Raw genomic sequence first — 21,068 nt, forward strand, 5'->3', positions numbered from 1 at the left:
TTATTCTTTAAAACAATTTATTAAAGAATTTCTAATGACATAGTTATCTTATGAAAAACGGCAGTGATGTTAATAAAGATATTGTTTCTAGAAAAACACACTCTTCAAACCATAAATTAAAAAAGGGCCACAATGCACACAATGAGAGAAATCCAAATACAGGAAAATTCATGTCATGGCCATCACATAAAGCTTTTCAAAACAGTATTTTTCTTGGGGAGAATCAGATACTAGCAACTTTGGTTTCAAGATCCCATATATGGAGGTTTTCATGAAGTAGCTGGTAAACTAGCATGTGTGGTGCAAGGGCTCATAGCTACTTGGTGATACTAGACAATTCACGACAATTCTATAAATCTGTGCTAAATGTTGCCCCAATTCAGATACTAGAAAAAACAGAAGTTTTTGCAATCTGTGTCAATCCCAAATCTCTATCAATCACAAAGATGTTCCATTTCTGTTACATATTTTCCTCTACAGTTTGATCAAATTCCAAAACTTCCTTTTCTTCCTAAGCTTTAATTCTGTCATTAAATACAAGAGGTAGAAAGACATGTATTGTCAAAGTAAGGACAGCAATGATCAAACCGGCTAAGAAATGATCCTGCAACCCATAAATATAGCGAGGAATGCTGGGAGTTGTAGTCCAATATACTTGTAGGGCATCATTCTTACCCCTATATAAAGTCGGCATGTAGGGACCAGAGTAGGTAGGGGTCTGAAATCCTCCTCCTGGCTATTGAGAACTATGCTGAGTACCACAAAAGGCACTATTCTAAATATATTGTTAATTTAGTTGTCTAACTGCATGGTTAAATTGGAGCCAGACCTCTTCCCTGCTAATACCTTGTTATGATGCCACAACATTCTCATTGTGTTGAGCCCAAAGTGTGATTGGAGTGTAGCAAGGGCAACTCCTTGGTTAGAGCAGGACCAGTAAATTTGCTTCACGATTTAGCCAGAACCTAAAAGGAGCTTTCCAAGGTGCTGAAAGTATTTTGGAGACACCTTGGACAACTCCTGGAAGGAAAGAGCAGACTGAAACCAAGTGTGCTTTCACCACCTGACATGGAAACAGCCAGTCTCCTCGGACAGGGCCAGTAGATCGGAAAAGGGTTGCGGGATCTGATTTGATTTTCCTTAGAAACCTGAGGTCCACCAACTAGAGCCAGGTGCAATACAGTAAGTGAAGACAAGCACAGAATTGCCGATCAAGTGCAGAAATTCATTTTCAGTATTAGAACTGCACACCAGTATTTCCTGTTTTCTCCCTATCTTGACTTAAGCGACTCAGTTTAAGGAGAAAAAAGGAGATTTTTTTATCACCACCGTTGTTAAAACAAGAATCAAAACCCCTTGCTGATCTACTGTAAAACTGCTTCCCTGGAAATCTCTGAGTAGAAAGATCTACTTCACACTTCTGATTTGAAGAAATTCCTACCTTGGTCCTGAGAATTCTAATCCAACAAACCCAAGAAAACTAAAATCTTGCATTTAAGAGATGTAGCTATGAGACACAACTAGTTCTACCCCTTCCCCACTAAAACCCACCCTTTTTCAGCTGCAGCCCAACCCCCAAACCCACTCATTTCTGGTCAGTGGAGAGCACAGGAAGATGATGAATGCCCAACTACCTTTGTCTGGTCAGCTGTTCAGAGGTCTTCCCAAGGTCTCTGTGGGGGAAGCCAATGTGTTGGCACCCAGCTCTGGGTTGAACCTGAAGGAACAGATTGGTCATTGCTCAGTTGTTAGAGAATTCCAGCCTCTGCAGTGACCAAGAAAAAAGAGTTGCAATGGGGGAAGTCCAACTCATGCTATCGTAGTTCACCAGTTACAAGATGCCAGCCAAACCCTTTCTCCATGACTGCAGCTGTGCTGGTATCTGTGCTTCCTGAGTCTAGCTATCCAAAATGAAAACCCCACAATTAATTGATGTAAATCATTATTTCATTCTAACGCATAAATATATATGTGGATTTTGTGATGTGACTTTAAAAAAACAGCCCCAAGAGTTTGGAAACTGTTCAGCTTAAATAGATAGGTCCTTTTAAATGATATCTGTTTCTAAATATTTCCTTTTGCTTGAAGCTTATTTCCTCCCAGCCATGATTTTTAAATATTGTAGTGCATTATGAGCAGCATCGTTGTGAGCATTGCCCCAGGAGATCCCAGTCCCGTGGCAAACTGTGATTGGATGGGTTGACAGTTCTGCAAGACATTGGAATTGTCCATTCACACTCAGTTCCTCTGAAATTGCAAACAAAATGTTCATTAGTAGAGAATTAGATAATGTTTTTAGAGCAATAATTATGCAAATACTCTTTTCCAGATACTGTAACTAGGACTGTCTTTCTAAACATAAAGGGCATGGTCATCTGTCAGAGATAATTTTGAGGGGGATTTTTGCACTGGCAGCTACTGGGTACATGGCCCTTAGTATAACTCTACAATTCTATGATTCTAGGCCAGGGGTCCCCAAACTAAGGCCCGGGGGCCACATGAGGCCCATCGAAGCCATTTATCCGGCCCCCACGGTGGTGGTGGCTCCCTCCTCCACCAAGGCATGCCTTTCCCGCCTCCTCCCTCACCTGGTGTGTGTCTTCCAAGGCTTTGCTTGTTTATAATGGTATTTTAATTATTATTTAATTAATAATTAATTATTAAGGGGTGCTTTGGTAGTGCTTTTGGTGCACAAAGGCAGAAGGGGGTTGGACTAAATGGCCCAAGGGGTCTCTTGCAACCCTCTTTATTATTTCTATTATGATTATGATTATCATTGAGGCTGTATTTGTTCCTGTTTGTTTGTTTTTTTAACTTCAAAATAAGAGATGTGGAGTGTGCATAGGAATTTGTTTATAGTTCTTTTTTCAACTATAGTCCGGCCCTCCAATGGTCTGAGGGACCGTGAACTGGCCCCCTGTTTAAAAGGTTTGGGGACCCCTGTTCTAGGCCATCAATCCATTTGGGAGGCTATCCCAATCCAGTTGTACTTTGTTTCTTTTGAAACCAAAGTAGTTTCAGTCATGACTAATGTGATTAAAATGGGACCTAGCTGCAACATTCAGAGGTTGTAATCCTATATACACGCACTAGGATAAAATCAATCGGCTTTAATTCTGAGTGGAGCTACATACGTCAGGTTCTGTATATATTTTCTAGCTCTACGGGGAAATCCAAATTTCTGATTTCTTCTCCTCCTCCTCCTCCTCCTCATTATTATTATTATTTTCAGTGCAGAGTTAACCATTGCTTATGTCTAAATTCTTGTTTAGGAACTACTTTGTCAAAAGACTTCAGTAGAACAGCAAGCCAATGTGCCACCTTTCTGTAAACTGAGTAGTGTATAATTCTACAAATACTACACCTTTTAACCCATTTAATGGTCCAAAAGCTATTCATTGAATTGTGTTCACAAAAATTCTAGACCAAATCTGCAAAAATTGTTTCTTTGTTGCTACTAGCATTATGTGTCTGGGGGTCCTGGCCAAGATTATAGATCAAGTAGGTCGAGCATTTGAACTCCCTCTACACAATTCCATGTCCTCTACCTGCTCTGTTAGCTCTTAAACTCCACGAGGGGTTGCTATTATTCCTGCTGTTGACCACTGGCTAAGGGTACAAAGGGGAAAAGCAATTTAAGACACATCCAGGAAGGCGAAAGATATAAGGGGGAACTCACAAATGACAAACAACCTCCTTTTCCTTCCCATAATAATAATAATAATAATAATAATAATAATAATAATAATAATAATAATTTTATTGTACCCCGCCTCCATCTCCCCTAAAGGACTCGGGTCGGTTCACATAGGGATGAGCCCAGCAACAACATAGGTTAAAATACAATCCATGAATTAAAACAATATAACAATACAAATATAAAACAATATAAACACAAAAGTTACTTTAAAACCTGGACATAAAATGCTACTTATACAGAGGGTGACTTGTACAAAACGCTGAGTAAGGTTCATGGATAGAATAGGGGCGATCAGGGAAAGGGCGGAAGAACGTTCTCGATTAAAACACCAAAATCCTATAAGGCGAGGAGCAGTGATAAAGTGCAGTAAGAATTTGTAAACAAGAACCCACACCAGTGACACATTTGACACCCAAATGTTTCCTCATTTTGTCCGCTCCCCACGAATAAACAACAGTTGTGGCCATCCTTTGCAGGGTTTGACAGAAGGCAACTTTTGAACAGAGGGCTAAGGACTATAGAAGAGTATCTATGCCCCCTTGAAAAATAACATAATCATCATACACATATATAAGCTACATTTATAATCATATGTTGCTCACACTTACATATCCACATGTTGCTCAGGATCCCACTCACTAAGTTCATACCAAAACTGGAAAAGTGGACACCTTCCCAAATTTTGGTATACTTCATCCAAAAACTATTAGTTCTGTCTGGCCAGAGAAGAAAGATACTGAGGAAAATGATGTGTCTCACCTGCAGTGATCGTCCTTACCTATGTCCAAATACGTCGCATGAAAGCCTTGTTCTTGCGCAATTTCTCTAAGGAGATGAACGTAATCTGTGTTTGGAATACTCAGCGGGCTCATCTTCAGCAGAGTGATTTTTTCTCTGGAGGAATTCCTTAAGGTATCCCAGGTACACCCCAAATTGCGACTCTGTTTATTGGTCCAAGGCAAATTAAGAAGATTTAGATGGAAAATTCTCTTTCAAAGCAAGTTGGGGAAAAAACTGTATGCAACAGAGCAGATCTGATGTCATTTTTTTATTTGATTATGACCTATAAAGCCCTACACAACTCAGGTCCAGGCCATTTGGCATTGGGAGCCTCAGAAAAGGCCCGTCTCTGTCCCACCACCATCACAAATATAGTTGATGAGAACATGGGAAAGGGCCTTTAAAGCGGATGCCCCTGGAAAGCAGAAGGGCATACTGCAAACTTTCTAAATCGCCTTTAAATAGAGTGACCATATACAAAAACAGACTGGCTCCCTGAACCTTTAATAGTGGTATACAAGAAGGAATTCCAGCAATGAAACAACTGATTTTCCTTTTGCTACAGAGCTATAAAAGGTGCAGGAGGCCCTGGTCATCCTGTATGTCAAGGCCGTCCTATATGTAAAGTTCATACCTACTGATGCCAAGTTGGGGAAGTGGAATTTCTTAGATGAGTTGTAACTCATCATTGTCACTAACTCCTTCATAGCCTCTAAGTTTCTTCTGTGTTTCAGAGAGAACACCAAAACTGGTATGGCAAATGGTAAGAAGTATACCATTCAGCTGTGGAAAAGTCTATATAGAGGCCACCAAATGCAGGTCCCAAACACGAATCAAGGAATATAAAAGGCACTGCAGACTAAACCAGAGAAGTCAGCCATAGCAGAGCACTTGACATTATTTGAGAACACAGAAATTCTGGACCACTCTCACAACCACCATATCAGACTATACAGAGAAACCATTGAAATCCACAAGCATGTGGACCATTTCAACAGAAAGGAAGAAACCATGGAAATGAACAAGTATAAAAAAACCCCTAAAATCAGGACAGTAAATAAAGAACAACACTCAGAAAACAGGAGAATTCCAGGCATGAAACAATCAAGGCCAGCTAACATCTCCTAACAAAGGATTCCACCAGGCAGAAAGCAGCCAGACTTTGAAGCTGAAAGGCCATTCATTGCTAATCAAGGTGGCCAATTACAACATTCACACTTGCCTCAAGCAGAGAAGAGTTCCTTCTCCCACCCTGGACCTTCCACAGATATATAAACCTCACTTGCCTAGTTTCCGACAGACCTCACAACCTCTGAAGATGCCTGTCATAGATGTGGGTGAAACATCAGGAGACAATGCTTCTGGAACATGGCCATACACCCAGAAAACACACAGCAACCGAGTATGGTTTTTGTGTATTTGAAAACCTGTGCGTTTCAGAAACAGCTACATACATAGCCTAATTCAGTTTTAGCTCGCTGGGGACTAAATTTAGTTACAAATTCAATGGCATGCTTTTTAAGCAAAAGGAAGAGAAACCTTAGACAACTATTAAAGTTAAATAAAGTATGCAGGGGTGATAGGAAATCGTTGGGATGCTCAAGGCAAGAGGTCCACCTTCTCACTGGGTGGTGATATTTGTCCCTTAGGAATGAAGTATGGCTTTCATGTAAAGAAAACAAATACAATTTTAACATTTGAAAAATTAAGCAGTTTCCATGAAATGCGATGCATTACTTACTAAATTAAGAGAGATGTTATCTCCAGAAAAATTCTGGAATTTGCGAAGTAATTTCTCAGCTGCATTTCGCTTAGCTAGTTTTTTGGATGTCCCCATCCCTGTACAAAAAAACCCCACACACAACAAAAATTAAAACAGAGAAGTCAGAATAGGATAAACTTTTCCTAAGCAATGAAGTTCTTGAGTAAAGTAGTGAATATCATAATATCAGTCTAAACAGCATGCCAACTCCCTCCTTGCATGTTAGCTAGGTCAACAAACTGCAGGCTTTATGCTCACCACATTCCTCATGACATCCTCCAGTTTTTGAAAAGAAATAACTTTGCAGCTTCAGTATCTCCCACATTTTGCTCAGCGAGGATATGAAAAGCAATCTCACCAAGCTCTCTTTTTTTTCTAAGAAACCAATTTTTCAAAGCTAGAATCAATGGAAAGGGCCTGAAATAGATTAATAGGAGGCAACGCCCCTACCAAGTACCAAGGGAGGGAGGGATGAAGACTGGAGGCAGACAAATCTCTCGATTCCTCACAACTGCTTGCTGTTGTGACCATGTGCCAAGAAAGGGAGAAAGAGGCTTTATTGACTCCTGCAGTGCTAGGCAGTAGAAGCGTTTCTATCCATCTCTGCAATCCATTCGCTTGGGTTAGCTCTACATCTTCTGTGATCTTCTGATTGGTCCCATTTCATCCACTGGCTAAAATGTACAGCTGGTATTCAATATAGATCCATAAGAGATTTAATCTGTACTAAGTGAGAAGCTGAATGGACTTAGAATCATAGAATCATAGAATAGTAGAATTGGAAGAGACCTCATGGGCCATCCAGTCCAACCCCCTGCCAAGAAGCAGGAAATCGCATTCCTTTACTCAATCCAGTAGTATACTGGGGAACCATTTTCATAGGATTAGAGAAAGACTATATAAATGCTCCCTTTGTGCACCTTTAGATCCAGTGGCTGGATTGGGCAGAGGCGGCCGTTCAGCTTCTTATCAAGGCACAAGCAAGACTTGCATTTCCCTCCCTCTCCTACCAGCAAGCAAGCCTGCTACAATCAGAAGCAGAATCCATATTGCACATCCTTGTTGCATAATAAGCTGACCTCCTTTGTCTGGTGCATTGGCTGGCTCTTTAAAGTGGGCTGAGCAAGAGTTCAGAGCAGGATACATTACTTAATTATACATATACAACTAAAAAGTCAATCTAGGATTCCAGATACACAATTCAATAAAAATATTGTATGTGTGTGTTTTAAATGCAGTTTTGACCTATATGATAACACTACATAACATGATTTTTGTTCCCAGGTTATAAATGTCATTTCCTAATTGGTTCTATCATAAGAACATGGAAATGTTTTATTAAACTGCAAAAACTTTGTTTTTGCAGGACATCCTGAGCACATTTTGATATAGTTTTTCAATGATGATCTCAGCCAATTCAACATTGCTTGTGGCAGGCACAAAAACAAAGCTTCTGGAATATATAACTGTACTTTCAAAATAAATACCACACAATTAAACAGGAAATGACACTTTCAAATCAGAAATGTTTTCAAATTTTGTTATATATAGTAGAGTCTCACTTATGCAATGTTCTGGATTATCCAACGCATTTTTGTAGTCAATGTTTTCAATGCATTGTGATATTTTGGTGCTAAATTCGTAAATACAGTAATTACTACAAAGCATTAATGTGTAATCAACTACTTTTTCTGTCAAATTTGTTGTATAACATGATGTTTTGGTGCTTAATTTGTAAAATCATAACTTATTTTGATGTTTAATAGGCTTTTGCTTAATCCCTCCTTATTATCCAAGATATTCGCTTATCCAAGCTTCTGCCGGCCCGTTTATGTTGGATAAGTGAGACTCTACTGTAGTGTAATTTAGTTCAAATCCCAAGGCATTGTAGGATAAAATTACATAAAACTGAAGCAATATTAATCATAAATAGAAACTTGATTCATACGGATTATTAATCCCATGCTATATTTTGTACTGGGGAGATGAGGAAAAGTAAGAATTTGGCACCTGTTTCCACAAAGGCTTCTATTCTGCAAGTCACTGTAAACTCTCTCTTATGAGGCGGGCCTGTCTCCTGTGCCATTGAATACTCTGGAAGTTTCCAACCTTTCTGAATAGCCAGCTCCTGGATTTAAAAAAAGCAGACGGACAAAATAGGTATTTAGTCCAATCTTAAAGCAAACTGGTCTTCTCCTCCCTGCCTTCAGTTATTTTGCAATACAATTTCCATTCAGTCCACCAGCAGAGTCAATGGCTAGGAAAACTCCTCTGATTTGAGAAACCTGATTTAGAACGTATTTCTTAAACCTAATTATTTTAAATGTAATAATCATTTGCATTGCAAATCTCTGACCTAAAAATAGTTATACTTGAAAGTGGGTGACAACGCTAACAACCAAAAGAAAAGGTTCAATGGAGAAAATCCCCCATTGATAAGCTGAGAAGCACAGCATGCTCCAAATCCTGTTGTAACATACCTGGAGAGATCCTACAGGATTAGTCTTATTCTGTGCTTGATTGACTGCTCCAGGGATTAAGTGATCTGGCACAGCAATACTAAAAAGGACACAGGAAACTGAAGATGATGATTTAGATATTATTTTAAGCTTCACTTCACAAATTAATTGAGATTCAACCCAAAGTACTTATCACACTTTGACACAAAACTCCAGAGTGAGCCAACAAAGAGTCTGTACATTTGCTATAGACTAATAAAAGTTATTTTGGCTCACTTTCTTAGATGCATAAAATGTTACATAGAATTGAATAGACAGAATATAAAAATGGAATGGCTAGAATGATTAACTAGAAGTTAGTTTAAACTAGAATAGGATGAATCAAATGTTGAATAGTCAGCTAACCAAAGTAAACTCAAATGAGGCTACTGTAGGCAGGACTAACAAAAGGATTCAGACCAACATATCCAATGTGTGTGTGTAGCATTAGACAAGGAAGTAGAAAGAAATTAAATGTAGAGACTACTGGGAGTACTCCTGGCTCTAGGAAAGTCATAGTTATGATTTATTTCTAAAGCCTTCATTCTATTTCAAGCTCCTAGAAAGAGACTGGAACTGCAGCTGATGAAACAGACTGTAACTACAAAGACCTATTTTATATTTAGTGTTTTGCTCTTTATAGCACCACATGGGTCTTTGCCATTTCTCGTTTTGGCTACCAACCAAGATGCTCACTTTAAATTTCAATTCGAATTTTGTGCTTTTCTATGTCAATGTGACTATCTATATACGGCTCTCCCTTCCTCATTTTTAACTTTTTTGTATTGCTTATGAAACTCAGGGATTTCTGAAGAGCTGCATGTCTGTGATAAGAAAAATTATTTTAAAAAACTGTTTATTGTTAACATTTGTATTAGCCAAGGTGGATTAGACAGCTGGAGTTGAAGTTTGAGAATTGGACTGGGACACTGAGGATGCATCTACCTTGTAGAATTAATGCGTTTTAACATTTTAACAGCCATGGCTCATAGCTTTCTCTGCCTTACCAAACTACAAATCCCATGATGCCACAGCATCGAGCCATGGCAGTGAAGTGTCAAACTGTATTGACTTTACAATGTAGATGCATCCTAAGAGTCTAGAGTTTGAATCCTCACTCAGCCATGGAAATCTAGTGGTTGACCTTGGGCAGGTCACACTCTCTCAGCCTCAGAGGAAGGCAAGGTAAATTCTGCCAAGAAATCCCCCACGATAAGATCAACTTAGTCTGAATTGTCATAAGTCTGAATTGGCCTGAAAGCACACAATAACAACAGGGCAGATTTCAGTCAGATGTAAGGGATGACTGCAAAAAAAAAAACAAAACAAAACAAACAGAAAAAAATTCTCTCCAAGGGATGGTAGTGCTACAAATATAACAGCACCAAGACTACTATAGCATCTGGATACTATGTTATGTGTTATGGCTCCATTTCCCATTAATTCTAGTGGAAGATATATTATATCCATTGCCATCACAGCCTTTGTCACAATATACTAAAACCAAACTCACCAAACAACTGAGTTGCCTTTCATAATATTCAGCGCAGCTTCGGCAGCTCTATGCTTGGCAATTTTCTTGCTGGGCCCTTCTCCTGAATTAATAATAAAAAACACAAACAAATACTACTTTTCAATTTCAAAATAATGGAGTTTTTGGGGGTTTTCAACTTCAGCAATTTAAGCAATGACTTCTGAGCCTCCTTTCCAAATAAAAAAATGAAAGCACTATTTCCATCTTTCCTGGACACCTTTCTAAGAAGGTGAAATTACTCATCTTAGCATGTTTTGTAAGTGACAACCAATACTGCAGAAGAAAAATGGGATTTTCTCAACACAGCATTTTATCATGGCTGTATTAATATTTTTCCCCTAATTAAAAAACCATAATTTTCTGTACATGTTATGGGGATCATCTCTATTAGCAGGGACTCAATTACGCCGTTTCCCTCTGATCATTTTCATGACCAGCACAAACTCAAAAGTACAGACTTTTTTTTCTTCCTTTTTTCTTTTTTGTTTAAGAGGCTATATTTCCTACTTTACTATCAACCACATTGTTCTCCCATTTTTATTTTAACTTTCTAAAATCATAAATAATTTATTTTTAAGTTCAGACTTTGTGAAAAGAGGGAGTGGAGAGTAAATATTTATTCCTTTGAACTATTAAAGCACAAACAGCATACGGTAAAGGAAGAAAAGACACAACACTTATCCAAATGCAAAGCTGTTACAAACCTGTTCCAGTTACATTGCCTAAGGTGACTTTATAGGTGAAGATTGGCATATGTACTTCTCCCGCAGCATTTTCACATTCATATATTGGATTGAGGTTTGCCTTTGTGCCATATTCGTGTAACAGCTGAATCGGTGTTTTCCCTGGTTTGGATGCAACAATTTCCTCCAACCTGTCCATAAAGTTGAATAATAAATACATGAATTTCGGAGAAAAAAACAGAATTACTCTCCATCTGCTAGGGTTACATTTCTAATTTGGAAGCAATTGTGCTATGTTTGCTATTCATGATAAAGACTCCAAAGAAGGTTAAAGGGAATTTTTATGGCTGGACAGTTAAAGGGAATTTTAAACCCAACCGCCAATCTAATTACGCTATGTAACACAATTTTTGTTATTGGGTTATAAACATAATTTCCTAATTGGTTCTATCATAAAAACATGGGAAAAGTTTATTAAACTGTAAAAACTTTGTTTTGTGGGACCTCCTTCAGCACATTTTGCTATAGTTTTTCAATGAATATCTCATCGAGCCTCAACCAATTCAATCAAGCTGATGAGTCACCAAATTACAGCTTCCATGATTCCATAACATGGAATCATGGCAGTGAAAGTGGAATCAAACTACATTAATTCTACAGTCTGAATCCTCATTCATTCCCAGCATCTGATTTCCCAATTCTAATCCCTTTCCTATGGCTGCGCTTAATAAATACACAGAGACAGATGAGATTGCAGATTTCTGGTGCCTGATTTGTTCTGATCCTGCTTTTATTCCCTGCCCTCCGCCACATGCTATAAACAGAAGTTATGATGAATTTGTAAGTAGTGCAGAGGCTATAAGGAATGTCTTTTTTTGAAAGGAAATGCTACTACATACCATCAGCACAAAGGCAAAGAATGAGGGTAAGCAGAAAATAAAAACCTTCATGTTGTTAAGGATTTTAGTCAAAGCTGGGAAAAGACAAAAAGGAAAGATCTGGGGGAAAAGGGTATTGAAAACTGCATAGGGGAAAACTAAAACTGAAAAAATGAGTTGGGTAATGATGATGATGATGATGATGATGCCGCAAGTACCACCTCCCAGCAGCAAAGAACTGGTGGGATCACAAACCTGCAAAAATATTGGAAAATGAGCACGCAAAGATACTGTGGGACTTCCGAATCCAGTCTGACAAAGTTCTGGAACACAACACACCAGACATCACAGTTGTGGAAAAGAAAAAGGTTTGGATCATTGATGTCGCCATCCCAGGTGACAGTCACATTGACGAAAAACAACAGGAAAAACTCAGCCGCTATCAGGACCTCAAGATTGAACTTCAAAGACTCTGGCAGAAACCAGTACAGGTGGTCCCGGTGGTGATCGGCACATTAGGTGCCGTGCCAAAAGATCTCAGCCGGCATTTGGAAACAATAGACATTGACAAAATTACGATCTGCCAACTGCAAAAGGCCACCCTATTGGGATCTGTGCGCATCATCCGAAAATACATCACACAGTCCTAAACGCTTGGGAAGTGTTTGACTTGTGATTTTGTGAAATGAAATCCAGCATATCTATCTTGTTTGCTGTGTCATACAATAATAATAATAATAATAATAATAATAATAATAATAATAATAATAATAATATCATTTTATTTGTAGACTGCCCTATTTCCCCAAAGGGACTCAGGGTGGTTTCCAACATATATTGTAAATATTCAATGCCAACAAGGAGAAGACATATAAACAAATTACATCAAAACAGAATAAAAACTGAATAAAAACAAAATTAACCAAGGATAAAAACTTAAGGAAGCAGGTCAGGTACAATGCTGATGCATAGAGTGCAGAGATATAAAAACCGCAAAGACCACACTCAGACTATGCAAATCACATTTTGCAGTTGAGATTCAAAAGGTTTTAAAATATTATAGTAGGAAACTGACTAAAAAAATACAAGAAGGTTTGAAAAAAAGAAAGAGAACTCAAGAAACAGAAGCTCACACTTGAGGCTAAAAGACAACACATCCTATCTAAACCGATTCCAAGTGTCTAAACACATGCATCTTCATTTTACATGCTTTCAACAGTTCTTTAATTTTACAGTATTTTTCAATAACTTTTCTAAGCAGTTCTAAAAGAAAGACAAGACACAGTTGTCCCTCTTTATCCACATATTCTGTATCCGTGGATTGGAGCATCCACTGCTTGGAAATACTTCCCCTCTCCAAAATAAAATAAAATAATCCAAGCAGCAATCCTCGATTTTGCCATTTTAATTAAAGGACACCATTTTACTACACAACTGTTTATAATGGGATTTGCGGATGTATCCATGGATTTTGATATCCATTGGGAGGGAGGGGGGGGCGAATGTTCCTGGAAACAACCCCAAAGGATGGCCAAGGCTTTAAGACACAAAGATACTTCTTAGTCAAAGTATGTCTGTTTGTTTGTACCAAGAAAGAAAGAAGAGAAGGGAAGGTATATGAGGGAGAAAGGAAAGGGAGGAGAGAGCGAGCGACAAGGTGTATGAGGGAAAGGGAGGAAGGAAAGAAAGAAACAGCCACAAATAAAGCCCAAACCAGTATATGTGCCAGTGTCCCTATAAACCAGACCTGCACCACATGAGGCTCTTAGTCCGACTGCAGCCTGCCAAAGGATTTTTGGAGTTCGGCGAAAAATATAGATGATATATAAGGGATGTAACGATGTGGCAACAGCACACAAGGTGACACATTCCACTGTTGCTAAGGAAACTCCTGGCCAATGGCAAAGTTTCATCTCCACCCGCCTCCTTTTAAATCCTCCAACTGGTTATTACAGGCCCCATCAGACAACATGTCCCTTGCCTGCTGAACCACTCTGGTTACCCAAACCAGATTGATTTAAATCAGTGGTTCCCAACCTTTCTTTGACCAGGGACCGCTCTCCAACATTAGTCCCAAAAGGATCACAAATCAGTTTTTTATCAGCTTTAGATTCGGCATGGTCATTGGGGTGCTGATTCAGAAAATCGCATTGGATAGACCACACCAGCTCTAGTTTTTGATACAAAACATATGCCATCCAGTAGTCGCCATCTGCTTGCCCACAGAAAACAGCATTTAATAATCTGATGTGGTCTATCCAATGCAATTTTCTGAATCAGCACCTCAAAAACAGGTCTAAAAATGAAGACACCAAGAAAACATTTTTTTGGTTGGACTATATTATTATCCATAGTAGCAACAGTGAGGCCATGGACCGTATTTTAATTCTTGCGGACCACTAGTGGTCCACGGACCACAGATTGGGAACTCCTGATTGAAATGTTTAGAAAAATAATTTTTAAAACCACTGAAATTAGTAATTTGGCCTTTAAAAACCAATGTGACATTTCTAACATGGTACGTCTTGCTTTCTTTTTCCTGACAGTGTTAAGGGAGGGAAACTCATCTACAAGAGATACTGGCATTTTAGCTTGGCTTTTCTGTGTCAGTACCAAGCTTAAGACACTAAATTATTATTATCGTTATTAGTATCATAGAATAGTAGAGTTGGAAGAGACCTCATGGGCCATCCAGTCCAACCCCCTGCCAAGAAGCAGGAAAATCTCATTCAAAGCACCCCCGACAGATGGCCATCCAGCTTCTGCTTAAAAGCCTCCAAAGAAGAAGCCTCCACCACAGTCCGGGGCAGAGAGTTCCACTGCTGAACAGCTCTCTCACACAGTGAGGAAGTTCTTCCTGATGTTTAGGTGGAATCTCCTTTCCTGTAGTTTGAAGCCATTGTTCCGTGTCCTAGTCTGCAGGGCAGCAGAAAACAAGCTTGCTCCCTCCTCCCTATGACTTCCCCTCACATATTTGTACATGGCTATCATGTCTCCTCTCAGCCTTCTCTTCTGCAAGCTAAACATGCCCAGCTCTTTAGGCCGTTCCTCATAGGGCTTGTTCTCCAGACCCTTAATCGTTTTAGTCACCCTCCTCTGGACGCTTTCCAGCTTGTCAACATCTCCCTTCAACTGCGGTGCCCAAAATTGTACTCCAGTATTATCATGATTTATACCCCACCTTTCTTCCTATGGGGACTCAATATCTATCCACATTAAACAATTTAGAAAGAGCAATACAAAAGTTTTTTATTACTATTTAATTACAATTAATTACAATTACAATTATTTAATTACAATTAAATAGTAATAGTGTGGAAAAAACAAAATTAAAATACAGTAAATACATTAAAATGGCATTTAAACCTCATATCCTCCCTCCCAATTTTCCCCAGAACCTGCCCCTTACCCTTCTCCAAAAACCTGTTGGCAGAAGGTTTGCGGAAAAAAAGCCAGCCAGGATGGGGCCATCCTGGTCTCTCTTGGGAGGGAGTTCCACAGCCTGGGAGCAGCCACCAAAAAAGGCCCTTTCTCGTGTTCCCACTAAGTGTGGGATGGTGGGACCGAGAGAAGGCCCTCCCCAATAGATCGTAGATGTCTTCCAGGTTCATAGAAAGAGATACGGTCCTTCTGATAACCTGGACTGCATCCATACAGGGCTCTGTACGTCAAAACCAGCACTTTGAATTGTGCTTGGAAACGTGTTGGCAGCCAGTGCAGTTGTCGCAAAAGAGGAGTTGTATGCTCCCTGTAGCCAGACCCAGTTCACAGTCTGGCTGCTGCTCTTTGGACCAACTGAAGTTTCCGAGCACTTTTCAAATACGGCCCGTGTAGAGTGCATTACAAATCCTACATTACAGTAGTCTAACCGGGATGCTCCCTCTATCAGCTCCAGCTCCATGCGGGGACATGACAGAAGCCTCCCACAAGGATGGTAAAACATCAAAACATCCGGGTGTCCCCTGGGTAACGTCCTTGCAGACAGCCAATTCTCTCACTCCAGAAGCAACTCCGGTTGCTCCTGACACGAAAAACAAAACAAAAAACCAAGGCATGGACCACAGTGGCCAGATCTGACTTCTCCAGGAATGGGCACAGTTGGCTCACTAGCTTTAACTGTGCAAAAGCACTCCTGGTCACTGCTGATACCTAGGCCTCCAGGTTCAGATCCGAATCCAGGAGTACTGTACTCTTAAACTGCGAACCTGTGCTTTCAGGGGGAGTATAACCCCATCTAACAAAGGCGGAGTCCATATTCCCAGATCTGTTTTACAACTGACTAGGTGCACCTCTGTCTTGTCTGGATTACGGTTCAATTTGTTTGCCTTCATCGAGCCCATTACAGCTGCCAGGAATCGGTTTAGCATGGGAATAGCTAGTGAAAAGGAATGATAAGAGTTGTCATCTGCATATAGATGGCACTGCACTCCAAAACTCCAGATGACCTCTCCCATCAGTTTCATGTATATGTTGAACAGCATGAAGGACAGCAAGTGGCACAGTGTGTTAAAGAGCTGAGCTGCTGAACTTGCAGACCAAAAGGTGCTAGGTTCAAATACGGCCCGTGCTAGGTGCTAGGAGCGGAATGAGCGCCTGCTGTTAGCCCAAGCTCCCGCCAACCTAGCAGTTTGAAAACATGCAAATGTGAGTAGATCAATAGGTACCGCTCTGGCGGGAAGGTAAAAGCGCTCCATGCAGTCATGCCAGCCACATGACCTTGGAAGTGTCCATGGACAACGCCGGCTCTTCGACCTAGAAATGGAGATGAGCACCAACCCCCAGAGTCGGTCATGACTGGACTTAACGTTGGGGAAACCTTAACTTTACTATGGGGGACAGCACAGAGCCCTGAGGGACCTCACAGGCCAATGGCCAAGGAGTCAAACAGAATTTTTCTACAATCCCACCAAATGTGGAAGAATAAACCTCTCCCCCCATACTTACGCCAACGTTGGTTGGAAATATTTCCCATTATATGAGCTAATTGGAGGACTCATACACACTGTCTTGCACAAAAGGGACCCTGTCAATCCGGTCTTGGTAGTAGGTGACTCCCTCCTTAGAGGAACGGAAGCCATCATTTCCAGACCGGATGGGATGGCTCGAGAAACATGCTGCCTCCCGGGGGCAAAAATACACCATATCACTCAGAGGCTCAGCAGGCTCCTAAAGCCCCATCACCCTCCCCACCTTATGTTGATTCATGTAGGTACCAATGACACCGCTAGGCATACTTTTCAAAAGATCACAAATGATTTTCGAGCTCTGGGAACAAAGCTAAAACTGTATAATGTACATGTGATCTTTTCATCCCTCCTCCCCGTTGTAGGACACGGCTCTACAAGGGCCGGAAAAATAGTACAGGTCAATAACCGGCTCAGAAAATGGTGTCAAGAGGAGCATTTTGGCTTCCTTGACCATGGTCTACTCTTCCAAGAGGATGGACTACTGGCAAGCGATGGGGTGCATCTCACACAAGTAGGAAAACATCTTTTTGCACACAGACTCACAAACCTCATCAGGCGCACTTTAAACTAGATCCACTGGGGGAGGGGAACAACAGCCTGGTGAACACTATATTACCCACGACCACAGGGAACCGCCAAAAGGCTAAACGGAGGGCTGCACAAACACAGCAAGGACCAAGTACAGAGAGCACAATAATCCCAAATAAACAGTTCGAGGGGAGGTCACAGGGGCTTACATGTCTTTACACTAATGCTCAGAGCATGGGAAATAAGCAAGACGAACTCCAACTCCTAGCACAGCACCACACATACGATGTCATAGGCATCACTGAAACCTGGTGGGATGACTCCCATCACTGGAATTTAACCATTGAGGGCTATAACCTCTTTCACAGAAATAGAACAAAGGGGAGAGGAGGGGGAGTAGCTTTATATGTCAAAAACAGTTATGTTGCAGAAGAAATGCAAGACTGTAATCCGGGAAACCAGCTTGAAAGCATCTGGATAAGAATCAAGGGAACCGGGACTCAAAAAGATCTTGTCGTGGGTGTCTACTACAGACCTCCGAGTCAGGATGAAGGACTTGATGAAGCCTTCTGTCAACAGCTGACCAAACAGGCACAAAGAAGAGATATAGTAGTCATGGGCGATTTCAATTATCCCGATATCTGCTGGAAAACAAACTCAGCCAAGAGTACAAAGTCCAACAAATTCCTCACTTGCCTTGCAGATAATTTTATGGTCCAGAAGGTAGAAGAGGCAACAAGGGGATCAGCAACTCTTGATCTAATCTTAACAAATGTGGAAGACCTGATCAATACAGTTGAAGTGGTTGGATCCTTAGGGGCAAGTGACCATGTGCTCCTGCAGTTTGCAATACAAAGGAATGCTGAAACTAAGACAAGTCAAACACGCATTCTGGACTTTAAGAGAGCTGACTTCCAAAAAATGAAGGAATTACTGAGTGGCATTCCATGGACGCCGATATTAAAAAACAAGGGAGTTAAGGATGGATGGGAGTTTTTCAAAAGTGAAATACTCAAGGCGCAAATGCAAACAGTGCCAACAAAGAAGAAAAATAAGACATGTGCAAAGAAGCCAGAATGGATGTCCAAAGAACTTCTAACTGAGCTAAAGCTCAAAAGTGACATGCACAAGAAGTGGAAAAGGGGAGAAATCACCAAAGAAGAATTCAAACGTATAGCCAACACCTGTAGGGAAAAGGTTCGCAAGGCTAAAGCGCAAAATGAGCTCAGGCTTGCCAGGGACATAAAAAACAACAAAAAAGGCTTTTTTGCTTACGTTGGTAGAAAAAGGAAGAAAAAGGAGGCGATAGGGCCATTGCAAGGAGAAGATGGGGTGATGGCGACAGGGGACAGGGAAAAGGCAGAACTACTTAATGCCTTCTTTGCCTCGGTCTTCTCAGAAAAAGAAAGCCATCTTCAACCTCAGCAACATGGAATGGACGAAGGATTGGGGGAAATCCAACCCCAAATAGGGAAACAAGTTGTCCAGGAACACCTGGCCACTCTAAACGAATTCAAGTCCCCAGGGCCAGATCAGCTACACCCAAGAGTAATGAAGGAACTAGCGGAAGTTATTTCAGAACCACTGGCAATTATCTTCGAGAGTTCTTGGAGAACGGGAGAAGTCCCAGCAGATTGGAGGGGGGCGAATGTGGTCCCGATCTTCAAGAAGGGAAAAAAGGATAACCCAAACAATTACCATCCTGTCAGCCTCACGTCAATATCAGGCAAGATTCTGGAAAAGATCTTTGAGGAAGTGGTCTGCAAACACTTAGAAACACATGCGGTCATTGCTAATAGTCACCATGGATTTATCAAAAACAAGTCATGCCAGACTAATCTGATCTCTTTTTTTGATAGAGTTACAAGCTGGGTAGATGCGGGGAACGCCATGGATGTAGCGTACCAGGATTTTAGTAAGGCCTTCATCAAGGTCCCCCATGACCTTCTGGCAAACAAACTAGTAAAATGTGGGCTAGACAAAACTACGGTTAGGTGGATCTGTAATTGGCTAACGGAACGACAAAGGGTGCTCACCAACGCGTTGTCTCCTTCCTGGAAAGAAGTGACAAGTGGAGTGCCACAGGGTTCTTAGCATGGTTCTGTTCAACATCTTTATTAACAACTTAGATGAAGGATTAGAAGGTACGATCATCAAGTTTGCAGACGACACCAAACTGGGAGGGATAGCTAACACTCCAGAAGACAGGAGCAGAATTCAAAACGATCTTGACAGACTAGAGATATGGGCCGAAACTAACAAAATGAAGTTCAACAGGGACAAATGCAAGATACTTCACTTCGGCAGAAAAAATGGAAATCAAAGATACAGAATGGGGGACGCCTGGCTTGACAGCAGTGTGTGCGAAAAAGACCTTGGAGTCCTTGTGAACAACAAGTTAAACATGAGCCAACAATGTGATGCGGCTGCTAAAAAAGCCAATGGGATTCTGGCCTGCATCAATAGGGGAATAGCGTCTAGATCCAGGGAAGTCATGCTCCCCCTCTATTCTGCCCTGGTCAGACCACACCTGGAATACTGTGTCCAATTTTGGGCACCACAGTTGAAGGGAGATGTTGACAAGCTGGAAAGTGTCCAGAGGAGGGCGACTAAAATGATTAAGGGTCTGGAGAACAAGCCCTATGAGGAGCGGCTTAAAGAGCTGGGCATGTTTAGCCTGCAGAAGAGAAGGCTGAGAGGAGACATGATAGTCATGTACAAATACGTGAAGGGAAGTCATAGGGAGGAGGGAGCAAGCTTGTTTTCTGCTGCCCTGCAGACTAGGACACGGAACAATGGCTTCAAACTACAGGAAAGGAGATTCCACCTGAACATCAGGAAGAACTTCCTCACTGTGAGAGCTGTTCGACAGTGGAACTCTCTCCCCGGGGCCGTGGTGGAGGCTCCTTCTTTGGAGGCTTTTAAGCAGAGGCTGGATGGCCATCTGTCGGGGGTGCTTTGAATGCGATTTCCTGCTTCTTAGCAGGGGGTTGGGCTAGATGGCCCATGTGGTCTCTTCCAACTCTACTATTCTATGATTCTATGATTCCCTGATGGCGCAGTGGGTTAAACCCTTGTGCCAGCAGGACTGATGACTTGAAGGATGGATTGCTGACCTGAAGGTTGCCAGTTCGAATTCAACCTGGGGAGAGCACCGATGAGCTCCCTCTATCACCTTTAGCTCCATGCAGGGACATGAGAAAAGCCTCCCATAAGGAAGGTAAAAACAACCAAACATTCGGGCGTCCCCTGGACAACATCCTTGCAGACAGCCAATTCTCTCACATCAGAAGCTACTTGCAGTTTCTCAAATCACTCCTGACACGAAAAAAAAATCTGGAGGGTCACATAAAATGGTGGGTCGGATTCAGCCCATGGGCCTTGAGTTTGACACGTGTGTTCTAAGAAATACAAACTCAAATATCTGAAAAGGTTCAGGAGATCTGTGATTTTAACATCTCAAAGCAGTGGTTCTCAACCTGTGGTTCCCCAGGTGTTTTGGGCTTCAACTCCCAGAAATCCTAACAGCTGGTAAACTGGCTGGGATTTCAGTACCCACTATTGCTTAGACTGGGAGTCCCGTTGGCGTGGCGGATTAAACTGCTGAGCGGGGTGAGCTTCCGCTGTTAGCCGCAGCTTCTGCCAACCTAGCAGTTCGAAAACATGCAAATGTGAGATCAATAGGCACCACTCCAGCGGGAAGGTAACAGTTCTCCATGCAGTCATGCCAGCCACATG

General features: G+C 41.2%; 1 protein-coding gene across 1 annotated transcript in view; it reads right to left on the reverse strand.

The window, feature by feature from the left end:
- The window catches only part of prkra (protein activator of interferon induced protein kinase EIF2AK2), a 22,759-nt gene continuing 1,691 nt past the window's right edge, over window positions 1–21,068 (reverse strand). The window contains exons 2-8 of the mRNA XM_008118208.3: window positions 10,979–11,148; window positions 10,254–10,335; window positions 8,723–8,801; window positions 8,253–8,370; window positions 6,222–6,319; window positions 4,479–4,641; window positions 1–2,247 (exon numbers count right to left, since the gene is read on the reverse strand). Of these exons, the coding sequence (XP_008116415.3) occupies window positions 2,090–2,247; window positions 4,479–4,641; window positions 6,222–6,319; window positions 8,253–8,370; window positions 8,723–8,801; window positions 10,254–10,335; window positions 10,979–11,148 (868 nt within the window). The 3' untranslated portion in view covers window positions 1–2,089. The remainder of the gene's footprint in view (window positions 2,248–4,478; window positions 4,642–6,221; window positions 6,320–8,252; window positions 8,371–8,722; window positions 8,802–10,253; window positions 10,336–10,978; window positions 11,149–21,068) is intronic.

Source organism: Anolis carolinensis, chromosome 1 (genome assembly GCF_035594765.1).
Source record: "Anolis carolinensis isolate JA03-04 chromosome 1, rAnoCar3.1.pri, whole genome shotgun sequence".
In the NCBI taxonomy this organism is placed as follows: domain Eukaryota; kingdom Metazoa; phylum Chordata; class Lepidosauria; order Squamata; family Dactyloidae; genus Anolis; species Anolis carolinensis.